Source organism: Vidua chalybeata, chromosome 3 (assembly GCF_026979565.1).
Source record: "Vidua chalybeata isolate OUT-0048 chromosome 3, bVidCha1 merged haplotype, whole genome shotgun sequence".
Classification (NCBI taxonomy): Eukaryota; Metazoa; Chordata; class Aves; order Passeriformes; family Viduidae; genus Vidua; species Vidua chalybeata.
The window spans coordinates 49,665,367-49,685,114 of NC_071532.1; the positions used below are offsets into that span (position 1 = coordinate 49,665,367).

Sequence of the window (19,748 nt, forward strand, 5' to 3'; positions counted from 1 at the left end):
CATTGGTCTGTTGATCCCATTAAACTGATGTTATCCTGCATCACTAAAATTTTAAACCTGTAATTTCTTACTAGCTGGAGGGAGGCCATGGCCAAACTATATACACTTGACCTGCATGCCCTGAAGGTAACTTGAAATCTAGTTCTAAATTATTCCAGCCTTATGGGGAAATTTTTGATCATTGTCAAGTTTTGGTGTGCAGGTTTGTTCTGCTCGTTTTCTTTGTGCAGCTTTTGCAGTGTGCTGCATTAGCTGTGCCAACATGGGAAGCAGAAGGGACAGGAGGGGCTGCAGAAGCTGGCTTAACCAATATAGCCAAATATAAATGCACATGATGTCTTTAGTAAGGCTGTGTATGTTTGGCTATGTATTTTGCTGTTCATTTAAATTAATTTTGGATGCTCAAGAGGCCCAGAAATGTTGATTGTTCCATATAAAAACGGAGTTACATCTTGTGGAAATGTACAGAAAAACAGATACTCTCTGCTTTTTTTCTTTTGATCACTTGCTGTTATCTTTTACACTTAATTACTAAGGTCCTGATAGCTTCCACCCAGCTGTTGTGGCTATGCCACTGCTACAATTATAACACTATGTGTACTTCATTTTAGTCTCTCCTTGTGGTCCTTCTCTAGGGTGCTACTGAAGTTATGCAGTTTCTTTGATTCTTTGAGATAAAAAGATCCTACTTACCTAATTTTAGAGTGGATTTTTTCCAGAAAATATCAGACTTCACCAGCTGCAAGTGTTAAACCGATCTGAACACCTTACTGAGTTGGAGGGGCTAAAAGAAGGAGATATTTCTTAGTGGTGCTTACTGTATGTCTTTCCCAAACTGTGAAAATTAAACTTTCACTGTGTAAGTCAAAGCTAGGCACTCATGAGTAATGATCACTATTTGCCATTATCAGCAAAAGTTTCTTGGTGTTTGGAAAGGTTTCTGTCAGGCATCACAATTTTGTAAAAGCTGCAATTGTTTGGAGAGGAAAATCAATTTTGATACTGAAGTACTGGGAAGGATGGGAGACAGTACTTTCTTACTCAGTAAATGTATTGCTTGTGCATTTTATTTGGTGCAATGGCTTACAAATACTTGCTACTTCTGTGAGCCCCATCTTTTACTCTCTCTTACTCTCCTGCATGACCCATAAGCGTTTGAGAAGTCCCAGTGAATTGCACAAGTGAAACTCAGGGGAAGACAGCAGGATATTGCAGCTGTTACTGAAACTGTTTGGCTTATGATTATTTGTGATTATAACCCAAAAGGAAGGAACTGAACCTAACTCCAAGCTGAAGGATGAATTTGAAGGTTGAATAGAGTCATTAGAAAACAGTTTCACTGGTGGAAATTGATTGCATTTGGGGTCACCAAGGTCAGTATCAGCATAGAAAGGCATTTTGCAGTTCCAATGTACCTTCTACAGAACTTAAAAACTGACTTATCAATTAAACCAGTTCTGGAAGATGTGATGTCTTCCTCCTAATTTTTAGAGTACAGAGGAATTGCTACCAAATCTGCGGAGATTTCAAGGATTTTTTTCTAACCTGCAACTCACATCTCCATTTCCTTTACAACTTATTGATGAAAGCACATTTGGAAGACTTGCATTCAGAAATGTGACTCCAAGTCATCTTCCCATTATCCATGTTAGAGAAACAGAACAAATGATGAGACAGGTTTTGGCTTCTGATATCAGTTCTTTGTGACATATCTTTGCAATGTGAAAAATAATGCCCCTCAAGTCTTCTATCTCTTTTTTTCCTTAAGAAATAAATGGATTTTTTAAGCAGCATTTGAAGCATCTGTTTATGATAACTCTAGTTTTAACCTAGATCTTTATAAGAAGGTCTGCTCTGGGGTTTGTTTCATTTTGTCTTTACTGGAAATAATAATTAAATCAAGGTAGTTTTTTTCAAAAGTAAATTTAAAAAAAAATATTGGTGTTACTGCACATTGAAAAGAAAAAGTTTTATTTGCAAACTCCCATTACTTTCACCCTCACGTAAAGGTTGGCATCATGCAGTTCACTCTGGCAACTGCTAACCAAACAGGCCACAGTAGTGGTTCAGATTTTATAGAAGAAACAGGTATTGAATGAGTTTAAACTCATGCATGGTCCATTATGCATGTGACCAATTAGTTTTAATGTTCACCTGTGAAAATAATTTGATGAGTAGCAAACCAAGCCTAATAGCTTGCTTTATCTTCAATTAATCTCCATCCCACAAGCTTAGAGGATGTTCAGGATCCCTCAAAAACATGTAATAATGATATAAATAGACCATTAAGTTATGCTTGAGAAGACACAGGAGATAAGAAACCAAAAGAGGAAGGGAAACACAACTAATGGGAGTCAAGAACTGAATTTTTTTTCTGCTGGCTCTTCTACAGAAAAAAAAAAAAAGACAGGTCTCATTTGAAAATGGGATGGGAAGAAGATGAGAAATGGGTCTCAGACACATTTACATATTATCACGTGATTCATTATGAGCACTCTGGAAACTCAGTGGCACCAAGATAGTTCTGAGATACTAATCTAGAGAGGACTGTTCTTTCTTCTGATTAAACCCTTTCATAAAGGGTAATTGAACTCTTAATTTTTTAGTTGTTCTTTTGAATATATTTAATCTTGATTATGCTAGCAGATAGATTTATTGTGCCTTCAAGTAATGAATAAAAAAGTTAGTGGCTAACTTGGGAGTTTTCTCTTGTTCTCTTGCTTCTTCTGAAGAGTAAAGTGGCAGAATGTCATGCAGGTAATTGCACTAGACTGAATGGATTGCCCTCGGGTGCTGGAAAAGGTCTAAGTCTATTGCAAGGCGAGATGATTGTGATGAATAGGAAACAGAGGGCCTGTCAAGGGAGTAAATCAGTTAGTGAGTCAATGGAAATGGCTCTGATAAATGAATGGATGTCAGTATTAAATCAGTGGGTGGAAAACATTGTTATACTCAGGGACAAGGATAAATATTTCAATAAAATACAGGATAGCTGTTTTAGCTGAGTTGAGCTATGATTTTGCAGTCAAGCAATTAACTTTCTGGGATGACTGCAGTTTTTTTGTTTCTTTGCTTTTCTGGCTTTATTTGAAGAGAAATACAGTGATCCCCATTTTTTGTACTTGTTTTTGTATCTTTGCTGGCACATAAATTGGCATGATATTTATTCTGCAATAACAACAGTATAGTACCTTTAGTGTATATGCTGGTGCCACAACTTTGCTACTGAAATAAAAGCATTAAAGACAAATAAAAATGGAATTTTGTTAGACTGCCTTTGTTCCATGCAGCTTTAGTTACAATGAAAATTACCAGGCTTAGAATGCTTCTTCTGTTTGCATTATTTCTTGATGTGGTTTACCAGTCGGTGCAACAGGGAATATTCTTGTTTTATGATTAAGCTGTAATTACTTTGCTTTTCCCTGCACTTAAATACTTAAAAGTTGCTATAGTAAAACTGCATTCTATAGTTACAAGAGTATTCATAAATGATAATGGAAGTTGCATGAAATACGCCGTGCAAAATAGTCAATATTATAAGGATATTGCAATTTATACAGTTCTTTGCAACTGAAATAAACTGTCCTATACTCTGTTGGCATGTCAGTTTGAAAAAAACAAAAAAACAAACATGCACCCTCTACAAACTGAAATCGGTGAGATTTCTTTGAGTGTCAGAGTAAAATTTGTCCCCAAGACAGCAGACATTTTTTACAGGAGGACAAACTTCCATCCCTTCATGCTCCTAATGGAGGGATTTTTATCAGGTGTGCAAATCAACTGTGAGTTGATTTTCAGTTTTCCTTTGTCTTCCTCCCACCACAGGAGGACTTTGTTCACCTGTCAGTAACATCATCTCATTGATCAAAATATAAATTCTAGGAACTTGCCCCTTTTTGGTTGCTGTATTTATTTACTGTGGTGTGCTGGATGAGCCTTCATCCCAATTAAATTTCTACCTCTTTTTAATATTTAAATTAAGTAGCATATAGTTTATTTTTTTAAAAAGGCTAAAGTGCTTTGAAGTATGTATTAAAAATGTTGTAAGACCACTCTATAAGAAAGGTCACAAGATAAAAGGCAAAATGCAAAGAGAAGACATTTTGTAAACTGATGCCGTTGCTGCATGAACAAGTCCTTCACTTCATCTTAGGATTCATCTTAGTCATCTGTATTTGAGGCAGTGACAATCTCTGAGCTACTGCAAAGGGGCACGTGGCACTCTCCATCAAAGAATGCTGGCTGCTGCACTCCTAGCTTACAGTTGCCCCCTTTCTCTGCCAGTCTTGCCTGTGTTTTGGAGAAAGTAAGAAGAAATGGAAATGTCATTAATTTTTTAATGCTCTGCCATGCTGTAGTGTCCCAGTTTCCCATAAATACCTGCGTTCTGTACTTCACATGTGTATTTCCATCAAGATTTCTGGTATCAGCATTTCATTATAGACTTCCTGCTGCATAGGAGAACTGTTCTTATTCACTGTTACTTACTGTAGCTTTTGTTTCCCTCCTGTTGGCTGGCTGTGTTTTCTCCTTTCATTTGGTATCATTAAGTCAGTGAGTTCGGCAATTTATCTCAAGTGGTCCTTTTCAAACTCTTTTAATACCCCGTTTATTTTTAGTGTTGCTAGATTAAATGGTTCTATAACTATATTTGTTCAGAGGGGATTTCAGGGATACTAATTACATTGATACCAGGTGGGAATTCCCATGGGATTTTTTCCAAGTGTTATTTTTGTTTCTTGTTTCTTTACAAAAATAGAAAGTGTTTCCTATGGAACATTGATCTGTAGCTGTGGAGAATAGTAAAAAATCTGCAGTTTATGTGATTGCCAGCTTCTACACAGCATTTAGTGGAAAACTCAAATTTTCTTTTTGGTATGATTTGAAAGACTGCAATGCAGCAGAACATTATGCTACTGAAAGCTCTGTTATGTCGTATGAATAGACAGACATATTGTTAAGAGTTTTTTTGACCCATTTAGATGTATATGGAAAGCACTTCAAATAACTAAGTAGAACCAGCTAAGGAAGCAATAAAAATGAATAATAGTGCAGTATAGTAAACACAAAATGGGCTAATTATAGTCTGAAATAAAATACTGTAGCTGGATTTCCAAATTTTTAGTGTGCAGCTGTTCATTCTGGCTCTAGAAGAGAACAGGAATTGCAGGCTGCAGCAGAAGGAAGCTTGTTGTGCAGAGGATCCAATACTGTATCTTTTGTGATCCCAACTGGAAATGACATTGTAAAGATAATGCAATATGGTTTCAGCCAGATTTGTTGGCATTTATTTGTTGACCTCCTCAACTTTTTCTCTTTAGCTCTCCTCTTTGTTCTATTTGCCTTAGTTCTTGTCTCCTACAATATTTTGTGAATATATATGATAGGTCATCTTCTTGAGTAATTGTCAGTGTGGGTAACCCTTTCATTTTGTTACAGACTCTGAAGTGCATTTTCAATTAATTTTCAAACTGAAAACATTCCATAGTTTTTTTTCCTCTGAGTCTTGTAATTTATTAAGATCTTTAAACACTACAGACTTAGGTTAACCTTCTGGTTTTCTGATTTTAAGTTCAAGCCTACATCTAGGATGAAGCTTGGGACGTTGAATTCAGAGAAGTTGTGGTTATACTTGAATCAGTCACTGTGTTTATAAAGTGCCACAAGTGGCACCACTTCTTATCAGAAAAGTGGGGTCTAGGTAGTGCTTGAAGCAACACTATGGCCCCCAAATCTCAGTGATCAGCAAATACACATCTCTCTTCTCAACAATAGACAGTGATCTCATAGCCTATCAAGCGTGAGACTGAAATTCTGGCTTAATTCTTCAGGAAACTTCCTGTATAATTCATTCCTCAGCACTAGACATTTGGAAAATGTTTATAAGCTATTTCTATGTCTGCAAGTATAAGAAGATTGTTCAGATCTGGTAATGAAATGGTTAGATATTATGGTGAAAGGATCCTAAGACTATATAAAGAGAAGAAACATCGCAGAGTCTGCACTTACGTCTGTCCTTCCTTAATTTAATTTTCAGTTACATTCTTTTGTTACATTCAAAACCAATTTAGTTATTGTATAATTTTGAAGCATTTAAAGTTAGAGTACCAAGTGATATTAAATCCACAATATGCATTAAGTTCCCTGCAGTTTTTGTAAAAATGACACTTGTGAAGAACCTAAATAGATTTTGTTTGCTTTGTAGGTGGTGGACTGTGCTTGGGACGAACTAGTCAAGATCTATACTCCATCGTGTCTGGCAGTTCCTGTTTAGAAGAGAAGATGATCTGACACACCAGGAACCTTTCTCTCTTCCCCCACAACCAGATTTGTGCTAAAGTGTCAACAATGTCACTAATCTCAGTGTCTCTTTATAAGTAGAACCGCTTGAATGGAGTGTTGTGCACTTGAACATGTGGAGACTTCTGGGCTTGGTTTACTGTGCAGGTAGTACTTGAGCTAGCAAAATGTTCCACAGTTACTCAGAGCCTGAAGAGTGGCCATAGCAGGTATCAGTGGTGTCTTCAGAGCTGAATGACCAACACAAGTTTGTGATCTATCTGGCTAATGATGAGAGGAGAGGCCTGAATCTTCTTGTTCTTTATAAAGATTAAAAGTTACTGGCAGTGTATTTTGAGATGTCACTGTAGAAAAGAAAAAAAAAAGGAAAAGAAAATAAAAGAAAGGCTTTTTACTGTAAAGTACTGTAATGTCAACTAAAGTTTGTATCACTCAGATGCATTTATGTTTTGCTGTGAGTCATGTTGCATTATTTTCTTTTGCAATATGATGCATTTACTCTTGATCGACAGTAAATGTCATATTTTATAGCCAGCTGATTTGTTTGACCTTTCTAGTTGCTGCTTCACAAAGATGGTAAAGATTATTTTCATATATTTTTCCTTTAGATCTCTTTGAGCAAAACAGTTGATGAAGTTATGTATAAAGATACTCTTATAATAGAGAAAATGGTTTTGAAAAAATGAAATATATACAAAACTAATTGGATCACAATCCTCAAGATTTAGAGATCGGGCAACCATCTCTTCTATTACACTTGTCTTCTATTTCCACTTAGAAAGTTCTTCCAAGAAATAGAAGTAGAATATGGCCATAAATCCAGTGGTTCTGGACCTGTGACAGCCTGGCCAAAGTGAGAACTGATGTCCAGACCAGATACATGCAGATTAATTGCATGATACAAGCATAGCAGATCCAGCATGGCCAAACTATTGTGGTCACTACAATATGCACAACATGTTCTAGGTATGTTGAATACTTTGCATTCCCAGTTTGACCCCTCAGCCCACATGCTGGTACTTCCATCTAAGTTTTCTGGGGCAAGTAGAGATGTTCCGATGTTATGTTTCTCCAGACACCTCTGAATAGTATTTTAGGATCAATCTGTGATAGTACTGCAGCACTCATTGGTATGTGTTAGCCTTCTCTCCTCATTTTCTGCTAGCCATTTTTCTTACCTTCTTAAAACTGTCTCCTTTCTGCTGTTAGCCTATCTCAGCTACTACTACAATCAAAAGACTCTTTGCAGGTTGGGTCTTTGCAGATCTCTGGTCAAGTTTTCATAGTGTGCTGTTAATAAATGCTCTATTCTTCTGGGTTGCAGCACTCATAGATCGACCAATAGCAGACACTGCCAGACCTGCTGGATGCTTTGAAGCAATGAAGGAAAGAATTCAGCTGAGCTAAGACCTGCAAATTTCAAGGAAAAAATGCTTGTTCTATCTTGGAGAAAGAGCTAGGGAACTGACAGGTAGCCACAGAGAGACATGCATATATTGATGGGGTATATAGGCTGGACAGGAAAAAACTTTCTTCTACAACATGATAATTTGTATCCCAGTTGGATTTTGTATTTTTCTTGGCAAACTGCCTCTGGACTGACATCTTTTTGAGTTGAATTAATAACAAAAAGTAGATTTTATCTTTTTTTTGTGACAGTGTGCTTTACCAAATCTGAACCATTTACTGCACTTTAATTCTGTGTGCTGAGGAATAATGCAGAATAAAGCTGTGCTGCATGCAGCTTTCAGCAGTACCATGGGCCATAAAATCTAATTTTAGGCATTAAAATTGATTATTTCAACTTCAATAGTTCCTCCACTCTTCTGTTTTATCTCCCTTTTCTGCTTTGATTACAAGTTGCTTGTCTGAGTGGAACATTTTGGTAGCAGGTGTGTATTTTATATGCATGTTTCTGGGGGGACAGAGAGAATGGGTTATTCCAGAATGCTGCCATAGCCTATCAGTTGGTAGGGAAAATTTAGAAAACCTAGTGCAGGGGGAAAAATTAGGAATTCTGAACATGCACACTCAGCACATGGATTAAATCTTTCCTCAGCTGCCTTCTCTCCCTTCATGTCCTGGTTAAAAAATCAGATTGCCTTCTTCCTTTTGTGAAGACACTGTGGAAGATTTGTAGCTGAAACCACACACACACACACAGAGCAATCCTGAGCATCCTCTTGCCAGCACAGAGCAAGAGACACAGCACAGCAAGAGACAGAGTCCAGCAGCTCTGGCTGGCTGGGCTGCCTGCCCTCCAACCCACAGGCCATTCTGCACCCTCTAGCCATGGAGCCCTGCTGAGGGTTACTGTATCTGGATTTATTTCTCTTGAAATATGAGGACGTCTAGAAGATGCACATAATAAATAAAAACTGTGGCCTTTAATCTTGCTGTGTGATCTTTAAATGGTGAGAATGTGCTGTAACATTTCTGCACTGTAACAGAAAAAACAATTTGGCAATAGTTGTTGCTGATTTTTAATTCTCAGGGAATATTTGCTATAATTGTTTTGAAGAAATACTTCTTATTTTATGACCAAAATACTAGCTTCCAATCTTTTTTTTTCATTTACTGAAACAGTTAACAACAACAATCTAAAACATGTAATGTCTTCTGCTTTCAAACTTGCTCCTGTGAAAGATTTTGTTTTATTTAAGTCTGGGTTTCTCTTTGGTTCAAGAAACATATTGATTAATCAAGTTCTAAAGGCATGGATTTGTTGTTCTATAATGCTATTAAATTAATTGCACACAGTATCTTTGGCTATACTCTTGTGTTCACTTCCCCAATTAAGAAATGTTGTTCAAAAAGTAAATGCCGTGCAAGATACTGAGAGTATCTTCTAAGAAGAGTATCATAATCGTGGTTTATTTCATGTATGAATAGTGGGTGATGGTCACATTTTTCCCCTGGAATGGTAGAGACCATACTTTATGCAACTTTATGCAGCTGGGCTGTGTGCCCCATCAGGTCTTCATTTTCATAAAGGAAAGCAATTTAAAATTATTCTTTGTGTCTGCTTGTGCAGAGTATGTGTCAGTAATTAAGTGATCTCTTTCTTCTAGCCAAGTACAGTGCTGGCCTCAAATTTTGCTGCATAAGCGGGCTGTACTGTGCCTTTCAGTAGAACTGCTCAGCTGTGCTCAGGGTCGTGGAATGGGGAATGGATACAACTCTACACAGTTCTTCCCTGATAGACCTGATGGTTGCATTAGACTCTAATTAAGACATATTTTCCATTAAACATTTTATAAAGCTCTTTACTGTTTTCATCCAAGAAGCCATTATAAAAAATCTATGCCCTTAGAAAGACACCAATTTGCTGCACTTTTTGTTTTCCACTCACCTGTGTCATTGTAGCTAGGTGAAATGAAGAACTGAGCATCCTTTAAAGGATGAGAGTTGAAGTTTCAAAATCATCTCATTAAGGTAAAGAACCACAGAGCCGTTCATTGCTATGAACTACCTCACTGCCAAGCCAAGTAACAGAGTCAATGTATGAACTGAGCAGCCACTATTCCCTCTGGACACATGAACAGCCAGTGTGGGGGAAATTCCTTCCCTGCAGTGTCACCTCTGATGATGTCTCCCTGTTGCTTTATTCAATTCCTCCCCAGTGAATCTCCCCAGCAGGAGAACACTTTGTGTAACTGTGGAGTGGTGGAGAGGCAGTGGAAGACTAGTACTGAACCTGGCCTCAATCCATGTTGAGAAAAGGGTGGCTTGGTGAGGGACAACAGCTTCTTCTCCACCTCCCTTTTCTGTCTATAGACAATATTGAAATTAGGAGTACCATGGGAGATGCTGCAAGAGAAGCTGCCATTATAGCACAGGCGAGTTCCAAAAGATAGGATTTGGTGCTTGAACACTTGACTTTCCATATTGAGTATTGGTGCAGCCTCTCTTTGAGTTCTCCATTTAGTTCTGGGCCCCACAATTTAAGGAGGATGTGAAGGTCCTTGAATGCATCCAGCAGTGTACCTCAAAGCTGGTGAAAGGTCTGGAAGACATGTCCTGTGAGAAGAGGCTGAGGGCTTTGGGCTTGTCTAGTTTGGAGCAAAGGAGGCTGAGAGGAAACATCATCCCTTTCTGATGCTTCCCAAGGAGAGCAAGAGGATAGGGAACTTCTGATCTCTTCCCCTTGGGACTCAAGTGATTAGATGTGTGGGTATGGTTCAAAGATGCACCAGGGGAGGTTTAGACTGGACATTCGGAAGCATTTCTTTACTAGGCAGGCATTCAGACACAAACAGGGTTCCTAGAGAGGTGGCCGATGTCCCAAGCTTGTCAGTGTTAAAAGGCATTTGGAGAATGCCCTTAACAACATGATTTAATTTCTGGTCAGTCCTAAATTGGTCAGGCAGTTGGACTAGGATGATCATTCTACAGTCCTTATAAGTGAAATAGCCTATTAAAATTTTTGTTTCTGATACATTTGTTTTTCTGTTTCAGTCAAGGAAATATTTAGCCCCCAAAGCAGTTTTTCAGCCTAATACTCTGCAATGTCAGAGATTCAGTTCTCTAGTGATAATTTCACTGGTGAGGTGACAAAATTATTTCTGCCAGAGGATACACTCAGGTATAGTCCAGATTACTACAGTATTTCCAGAAAGTACAGTCTGATTTTTTTCCGTCTGCACTTACCTGGCAGAATGAGTTGTTTTTCTCCCATGTGCAAACACTGTCAAGGTGATCCACACTTTTCTTTAAATTGTGTTGCATGTGGGCTTGGGGTGAGTCCAAATAGAGGCTGATGTAAATATATTGGCACATTTCTCCAGTGGGTTCTGAAACCAGGCTTGGTCTCCAGTACCTATGGTTTCTTTTCCTGCATTAACAGTTTTCACCTTCAGACACTCAATATGTACCCCATTTCATTTTATAAACCTTGCCCTGTTGGCTTTACCCTGCCGGTCCTGATGAGAGAAATCGATATTATAAGGCAGCTCTGAATAAAAGTATAGTTTTCCCTTCCCTTGTGTTGCCTGACGCTGCAGGAGAGTGGTAGAGGGGAGTTCTCTGGCTGCCCGAGAGAACTGCTTTTGCTTTGCCTTTTCCTAAGACTCGATATGGTCTATTGCCATCTCCTGTTAAAGCTCTCATCTGGAAAGTCGAGAGAAGCGATCAGCTTATTTAGGCTTTACCAGGCTTTAAAACATGACTTTTGAAAGCTGTGTAGCAACCAGTCTTTGGTGACTTCTCAAGGCAACTCTGCTAGAACCCGGTTCTCCCTGCTTTTCTTAGCAGCAGTCCCCGTCTCTTTGCCGTTCGCAACCCGAGAAGGCGCTCCCTCGGATAAGCCGAGGAAGCAGGGGGGCAGTGGGAGGGATGCTGCCGGCAGGCTCGATAGATGCTTTTTCCCGGGAGGCCGTATACTTTTGGGGAGTAGGAAAAGCGGTACTCCCTGCTTCGGAACGCGCGGGCCTGCACTTATCTCCCCGCGCCGGGAGACGGCTCTTCCACATTATTTTCGGACCGGTGGCACTCGGCTGCGGAGCTGCGGGCGCCCCGCGGCTTTTCCCCCGAGCGGAAAGCGCCTCGGTGCCGCTCCCGCTGCCCGTCCTCCTGCACCCGAGCGGGGTCGAGATGGTTTGCGGACAGCGGGGGGGCTTCCCATCCCCGCTGAGCCGGGCGTGCTCCGGGGGACACCGCGGGACGAACCTGGAAACACGGGGGGCGGGGGCGGCCGGATGGGGGACACCGACAGCGGCCACGCAGACACACTGGGGATGGCGTGGGGACACACTGGGGGCGGGGAGGGGACGCGGATAGGAGGGGAGACACGCTGGGGGCGGCGCGGGGGGGGACACGTCGGGGGCGGTGGCCGCCCTGCCGGGAACGCGTCCTGCCTCCTCCCGCCCCCTGCCTCCTCTCGTCCCCGTCCCCCCGCGCCGCCGCCGCCGCGGCGGGTGGCCGGGCGGGCGGCAGAGCCGGGGGCCCGGCGGCGGGGCCGTGCGCGGGCAGGATGCTCCGGTGGCGGGGCCGGGCGCGGGGCGTCGCGGTGGCGGTGGCGCACGGGCTGTGCTCCGGCTCGCTGAACATCCTGCTGAAGTTCCTGCTGGCCCGCTACCACTTCGCCTTCCTAACGCTGCTGCAGTGCCTCAGCAGCGCGGCGGCGGCGCTGGGGCTGGAGGCGCTGCGGCGGCGGGGGCTGGCGGCGCTGCCGCCCTTCGGGCCCCGCCTGGCGCGCCCCTTCGCCGCCGTGGCCGCCCTGGCCACTCTGCAGTCCACCCTCACCCTCTGGTCGCTGCGCGGCCTCAGCCTCCCCATGTATGTCGTCTTCAAGCGCTGCCTGCCCCTCGTCACCCTGGTCACCGGCGCCCTGGTGCTCCGCGACGGCATGCCTTCGCCCGGCGTCCTCGTCGCCGTCCTCATCACCACCTGCGGCGCCGCGCTGGCCGGTGAGCGCGACCACGACCGCACGGAGGGGACGGGGCGGGACGGGACGGGACGGGCGGCCACAGCGATAGCCGTTCCCTCCGGGCTTCGGGCTCGGGACCGGGAGGGCAGCACCAGCCCGATGAGAAGGACGCGAGGATACGGGGGACGTGCACTTCTGGGGGACAGCTGCGGCCCCGCGGAGGCAGATGCAGCCTCACGGGCAGGCAGGTGCAGCCTTGCAGGGGTGGCTGCAGCCCCTCTCTGATTGGTACATTCTTGCAGGGCTCGGTAAAACCTTTTGGAGATAGGTGCATCCTTATGGGGGTCCGTGTGAACCTGTGGGAGTAGCTGCAACCTTATTGCAACCCTACCAGGGAAGGTGCAACCTTATGGAGGGAAGTGTAGTCTTATGGTGGGTGGATGAATCTACAGGGGTAGATGTAATGTTCTAGGGGCAGCTGCAAGCCCATGGGACAGCTGCAGCCCTGCTGGGGCAAGTGTCATTTTACAAGGGCAGGTGCAAGCTTAGGGGTCAGCTACAGCCCTCTGGGGCCAGGAGGACCCGTGTTGCTTTCCATCCGAGGTGTAGGTAGGGTGGGAGGCAAAGGTGGCACTTTGTGGCCCGACAGCACTCCTGGGCTAGGGGCTGCCTCAGACAGCAGAGCACATACAGAGTGTGTAATTTAACCTGCAAAGAGACTGACAGGGGGCTAGGGAGGGAGGCTGTTGCTTCAGGGATCCCGCAGGGCTCCATGGCTAGAGGGTGCAGAATGGCCTGTGGGTTGGAGGGCAGGCAGCCCAGCCAGCCAGAGCTGCTGGACTCTGTCTCTTGCTGTGCTGTGTCTCTTGCTCTGTGCTGGCAAGAGGATGCTCAGGATTGCTCTGTGTGTGTGTGTGTGTGGTTTCAGCTACAAATCTTCCACAGTGTCTTCACAAAAGGAAGAAGGCAATCTGATTTTGGCTGTGGGATTTAGAGGAGGTATGAAAAACACTCAATATGTTTGCAGCTTTAAAAAATGTATAAGAGATTTGTTGGGAGGCAAGACTTGGGACAAGCATGACAAATCCTAGGGGTTATGGAAAGTGCAATGATGCATATTTCCTAAATATCCCTATAGTCCAAAATGGTACTCTCTTTCTGTTTCCCATGCAACACCTTTGCTTATTTCTCTCTGTGACTCTCATGACAGGAGCTGGTGACCTGACCGGGGATGCTATGGGCTATGTGACAGGTGTGCTGGCCGTGCTGATACACGCTGCCTACCTGGTGCTCATTCAGAAAACCAGTGTAGATAGTGAATATGGACCCCTGACAGCTCAGTATGCCATCGCTGTTTCGGCCACCCCTTTCCTCATCATCTGCTCCTTTGCCAGCATGGATTCCATCAATGTCTGGTCCTTCCCAGGGTGGAAGGATCCTGCCATGGTATGCATCTTTATTGCTTGTGTCCTGATTAGCTGTGCCATGAACTTTACCACCCTTCACTGCACTTACATTAACTCAGCTGTGACCACCAGCTTTGTAGGGGTGGTGAAGAGCATAGCCACCATCACGGTAGGCATGGTGGCATTCAATGATGTGGAGCCCACAAAGTTATTTATAGCTGGTGTTGTGGTCAACACCTTGGGGTCTGTCATTTACTGTGTGGCCAAGTACGTTGAGACCAGGCGGCAGAGCAACTATGAGGACCTGGAGAAAGAAGCTAGAGAAGAGGAGGTGAAAAGGCAGGCTGGAGACCAAGCTCTTTTTGCCATGGAGACAATATCCCAGGTGAAGGGGGCTGAGGAAGCAGCAGTGGAAGGATCATCCACAGGGCAGAGACTGAGTGGAGAGGAAGAGAAGGACGTCACTGAGAAATCAGCCAAGGCACTTGTGGTTCAGGGAAAATCCACCGTCACACAAGAAGTGAACAGAAGCTCACTGAAAGAAGCCTATCTTGGAGTATGGAGGTTGGTGAGGGGTGCTAATTATATAAGGAAGGATTATTTGTTAGAAAATGAAGAGCTACCAAACCCTTAAAAAGCAGATTTGAAAACCTATTGTTTGAGGACAGACACCTGGTTTTCTGTACAGGGGGAAGGCAGAGCATACATTTCCACATCAATACTTACAAATCCAAGTCATTCAGGATGATTTTACCTCATTGTCAAAAAAAACAAAAGGTCATAGTTTGCTCATGCTTTGGGCTTGCTTTCAGCTGCTTTCAGTATGTCACTTTAGACCCACCTCAGCTAAGGTGCTGACACTCTGCTGCAGACACAGAGAGAGCTGGGTAAGGGGAAGTCATGGGGTGCTTGCCCAGCAGCTGGGAATATGAGGGATATCGGTGGCATTGAGATACTTGGCAGTACCAGTGACACAGCAGTGGCTTATACCTTAGATTGTGTCTGGAGCCTGGTGATTTTAACACATTTGGAGGCTCTGTCAGTGTGCTTCTATATCTGTATCCATCCAATTATAGGTACTCTACATAACTAATTCCTACAATATAAACTCGTATTAACTGTACTTTTTTGTGCTCCTCTGTGTCAATACAATTGCAACAGAGCTAGAGGTTGTACCGCTTCAGTTATATTGCTGTAAAATCACTCTCTTATCTGATGAATTCAAGCCCTCCAGGCCAAGCCTTGGACCTGGTTTACATTGGGTGCTTTGTGTCTTCAGTAGAAATCCTTTAGTCTTGTGGTGGTATACATGAAAGCAGAACCAGATCTGAGCTTCTGAGAAGCTTTGACTGGCAAAAGAAGGGTGTTTATCTATGAGCTTTAACGATACGTAGCATTTGGAATATTAGCTTGACTCAAGTAAGATTTTGGAAATGTTGGTATGTATTGATTGGATTTGGGAGGGCTATAAAAATTTAGGGAGAAAGTGTGTGCCTTGTCTAAAACCTCCTTGTACCCTAAAGTTGGATGAATCAGAGCCTGGACTGGAAGGCAGGTATCTTCTCCATTCATTCTCTCATAAGCAGAGGCTGAGAGCAGAGCTGGGGACACCAGCTCTGAAGTTCCCAGGGGTGCTTTTGCAGGACAGTTGTGCTACATCCTGGCCACGTGCTGGTACGTGGCTTTGTGCATATCCGCCCTCACTGTCCCTGTGCTGTGCTGTCCAGTGGAACAAAGTGCGGGCAGGAAGCAGGAGCTGCCCGGTGCTCCGGCAGATCCCATGGCTGAGTGCTTGGGGAGCAGGATGCTCTGTGTGTTCAGCACAGGGACATCCATGGCTTTGGCAGAAGCAGCTCCCCAGTGCCCAGACTGTCCCTGTCCCCATAGGCTGCGAGGGGGAGAGCTGCCTTTCCCCTTGGAAACTCAAGCACTCGTGTGGGAAGTGGGAAGCAGGCACTCCAGCGAGGCCTCTGCTGAATATGCTAGTATTTTGTCCCACATCTGTTTAAATGAAAAGACTGTGGAAACAGGCTGTTTTTTAGCCTGAAGATATCCATTTGGTAGGTGGGAGTACTTGGGTGGAACCTTTGCTCTGATTAGACAGAGAAAAGATTTGACAGGATGTATTTCTCACCCCGAAAGGGTGCTGCAGCCATTGAGGCCACCTTGACAACAGACTGAAACAAGCTATTACCATTTTCTGAAAAAAATGAACCAAGTTTGTTGTTGTTGTTTTTAATATTGTTATTGTTGTTATTAATAATTATTTATTATCTATTAAGCCACTGAACTGAAAATCAATTATTCCCTAATTAACCAGTGCCTGGCCCAGTGCTCTCTCCAGCTGAGCAGCATTAGCCTCACAGCGGGTTCAGTCTGAAGTGAGCAATTTGCCCAGCAGGGAATATTTGCAAAACTGCTCTCTGGGGGAGCTTTAGGTTCTTGTCAATAAATGCAGGCAGAAACATCAGGTGCTGTGGCAGTGTGTTCTCAGAATGATTGCAGAAGTTGGCTGACCTGGCATCACCCATGAATTTTAAAAGAGATGGCTAAAAGGACATTTATGCTAAAAGCCTGTGGCTGCTGAGCTGGGGGACAGGCACGGAGCCCTGTACATCACATGTTATGTATAGCTTGTGTTTAAGAGGTACTGGCTGTATGCCAAAATACGTTTACCTTCTGTTCGAGCTCCATATGGGATCTTTTCAATAAAAGTACTATTTATTGTTTCTAGGGTAATATAATAGGGCTTTTGTTAGTTTTTCAAATGCATCCTAGACTAAAGAAGTTTGTGCCTATGACTTATAGTTGTTGTATTACTGAACTCACTGCGATATTGAAGTGCATTGTAATCATACAGATGGCTGGAGAGAAACCCACAATTCTGAACTGTCCTCACTGTGTTCAGTGTTTTCTGTCCACAAAAATGTGGATCTACTTACAATCTGGATGCCAGTCTTAGATCCTGTAGTGCACACACTGTGTTTGACACGTGCTGTAGGAAGCTCTCCCACTGGACTCTTGTTTCAGGACTTTTTCCTGGGGGGAGGTTAAATGTTTTGCCACTTACTGTCGTTAAATTGTAAAAATCTGTGGAAATTCAAACAGTTTTGACTATTAAAAAAGCTGCTGTTACAATGTTGTACATTTGCATGTATAGTTGAAATGTGATTATATTGTATTCTGTTTTTACTTGTAAATTCCCTAAATTAAAATGGGAATTTGGCAAATGCAATCCAGTTTTTCAGTAACAGACACTGTTGCACAATGAAATAAAAATATTGCCTCGTGCTGAGGTATTTTAATAACATCAGTGGAAGACGGTAGAATGAGATGTGGGAATAAAATGCACTGCTTTCCAAAAGCCTTCTGCTTTTCTTATTGTTACTACTTCAGGGTGTTCATTTTTGCTTCATTTATAGTTTTTCTTGTGCCTTTATATCATCCAAGTTTCCTCAACGTGTGACCACACACTATAAATACTGTCACAGAGAGACTAAGGACAGACAAAGGAACACAGGATTCTGAAGCGCTGGGACCTCAGTACAGCTCAAAATTTCTGTGGTTCTCAGTGGTGATTTTTTTGGTTACATATTTAAGATGATTTAATGTCACTGGTGTAGCTGTTATAACTCTATTAATTCATAAAATAAGATTATGCTCATTATTAGTAGTTCCATTATAAAATGACAGCATTATTAAAGGACATAATATTAATTTAATTTTACAATGTTAAGTATTTGTATTATCATCTGTGTTGCATGGCAGCGCTAAGAGATTATTTAAGCATTAATTTTTACCTGTTTGCTTTGGATGAAAGGTACATAATACGCCTATGGCTGAAACTGGGTTGTGCCAGACCAGGCTGTGGTCAGCGATTATTGCTGAATTCATCTTGGAGCTCCACACAAATGTGCCTGCAGGTTAATGTAGAGAAGGAGACCATCCTTGTTGTCAGATAATAAATTAACCTGATGCACAACGACTGCTTTGAGAATAAACAGGAATTTCAGTGTCAACACATCCTTGAGTAACACCTGCTGTAGCACTCCTAGACACGCACGTACGCGCACATGCACACACACAAATACACATGCAACATGACAATATGGCTATCTTTTCGGAAATGCATTCTTCTCTCTAAGAAATTAAAGAGAGGACAGTTTATTTTGAGGCAATTAAGGTACAGTTAAAAGTTCTAAAGATAAATTAAAAACTTGCATACTTCACTAATTTTGTATTTGCCATCACTTCCACATGGAATATATGCAGCAACCTACAAAGAGCCATTTGAGAATGAAAGAAATTTTACAGTTTACTAACCAACACTTCAGACCCCTGCATATGTCCAGGGATAATTTATTGCCAGTGTTTAATAGCTTCTTGTAATTCTGCTTGCTGCAAAATTGCCTGTTTGCTGCAAAGGCTTTAGTATGCAAAAACGTGCAAGCCTTTCAATTCTGGTCTCTAAATTAACATTTGAGCATTGTGTTGCTAATTATGGTGAAGGGTTAACACCTTAACCCTCTCTGCCTGTGTCGTTTATAATTTCACATACATCTTTGAGGTTTCTTCTGTGTTTTCTAACTGGAGTGTCTGAGTGCAGTGGAGGCAATCAACTCTGCTCTCAATGAGCTGCTGTATTCATGCTTCAGTTGCTTGTTGAAGGTCGTCGGGAAGCTTTTCACTTCAACCCCATTCCTGTCAGGAATTGATGAGCATGCACATGCCCTCTTTTCTTATCCTTTGTTGCCACTGTATCTCCCAAATCTTTTTTCCAGTGTCCATCCTGAAAATCTCTGCAAGTGATGGAGGACTTGCCACAGAGGCTTCTGCTACTTTTTTTTTCTAGAAAGGCAGGGAAGGGATGGACGAGCAGGATCTTGAATGTCCAGATTGCTTCTTTCTACCTTTGTGCATGTTTCTGCCCACTAGCTCTCTGCATCCCAGATCCCTATATAGCCCAGCCCTGGCTGTGTCCCAGCTTCTTGTGGAGCTGTGCCCAGGCTGTGTCCCAGTGTCCTGTGGAGCTGGGCTGTGCACAGGACAGGCGCCGGAGTGAGGGCCCTCACTCTGCCAGACAGCCAACACTGAAACCTGGCTGTGCCTGCCCCTGTGGAGATTTATTATACATGCAGAACCAGGAGATCTTTTCATAGTAACAGTGTTTTAAGTAATAAGGCTATAAACCTGCTGTTGAGCCAGGCTCAGTTTTTTTATGGGTTGAGACTTAAGAAAGCCAAACACACTGGACAATGTGTTTGAACAGAAGAGAGGCAGCCTGAGATGAAAGCCCAGGTAGAGAGCAAGAAAACAATGCTCAAAGAGGGATATGGGGTGGGATAAAGATGGATGGGGAAAAAATGCGAGCTACAAATTAGAATGGATGGGGAATATGCGATAGTTTGCAGAAAAGAAAAATGTTCTTGCATGAAAAAAAAGTGTCAGTATTGGAAACCAATGGCCAAAGAATGAGGTGAATCTGCAGTGAATGAACTTGAATTTGGGCTCTGGAAGAACAGGGCACATGAAGGAGAGAGGCAGAATGAGCGAGCTGGCTGGGGAAAAGATGGCTGCATCTATTCTTTGTGGTTTTGTGATTTTTTTTTTTACTGGACAGTTGTAAGAAATTTTGCTCTGGGCACATTAACCTTGTTAGTAAGTTTGTCTTTTAT

General features: G+C 42.8%; 2 protein-coding genes across 3 annotated transcripts in view; both read left to right on the forward strand.

The window, feature by feature from the left end:
• PEX7 (peroxisomal biogenesis factor 7) overlaps nucleotides 1-9,062 on the forward strand; it is a 41,709-nt gene extending 32,647 nt beyond the window's left edge. For both annotated transcript variants that reach the window (XR_008430215.1, XM_053939373.1), the window contains one exon: nucleotides 6,206-9,062. Coding sequence is in view for 1 of the 2 variants with exons in the window: in XM_053939373.1 (XP_053795348.1) it covers nucleotides 6,206-6,274 (69 nt within the window). In the remaining variant the exon portion in view is untranslated. The remainder of the gene's footprint in view (nucleotides 1-6,205) is intronic.
• A 3,209-nt stretch (nucleotides 9,063-12,271) lies between these two features.
• On the forward strand, nucleotides 12,272-17,757 carry SLC35D3 (solute carrier family 35 member D3). The gene is made up of 2 exons (XM_053939787.1): nucleotides 12,272-12,707; nucleotides 13,878-17,757. The coding sequence occupies exons 1-2, from the start codon at nucleotides 12,272-12,274 to the stop codon at nucleotides 14,705-14,707; spliced, it is 1,266 nt and encodes a 421-aa protein (XP_053795762.1). The 3' UTR covers nucleotides 14,708-17,757.
• Nucleotides 17,758-19,748: the final 1,991 nt, after the last annotated feature.

What these genes read in the sequence shown, in the direction of transcription:
- SLC35D3 (XM_053939787.1), top strand. Translation starts at nt 12,272, where the DNA reads ATGCTCCGGTGGCGGGGCCGGGCGCGGGGCGTCGCGGTGGCGGTGGCG. An exon ending in CTGCGGCGCCGCGCTGGCCG is followed by an intron (nt 12,708 to 13,877) that starts GTGAGCGCGACC and finishes CTCTCATGACAG; the next exon opens with GAGCTGGTGACCTGACCGGG.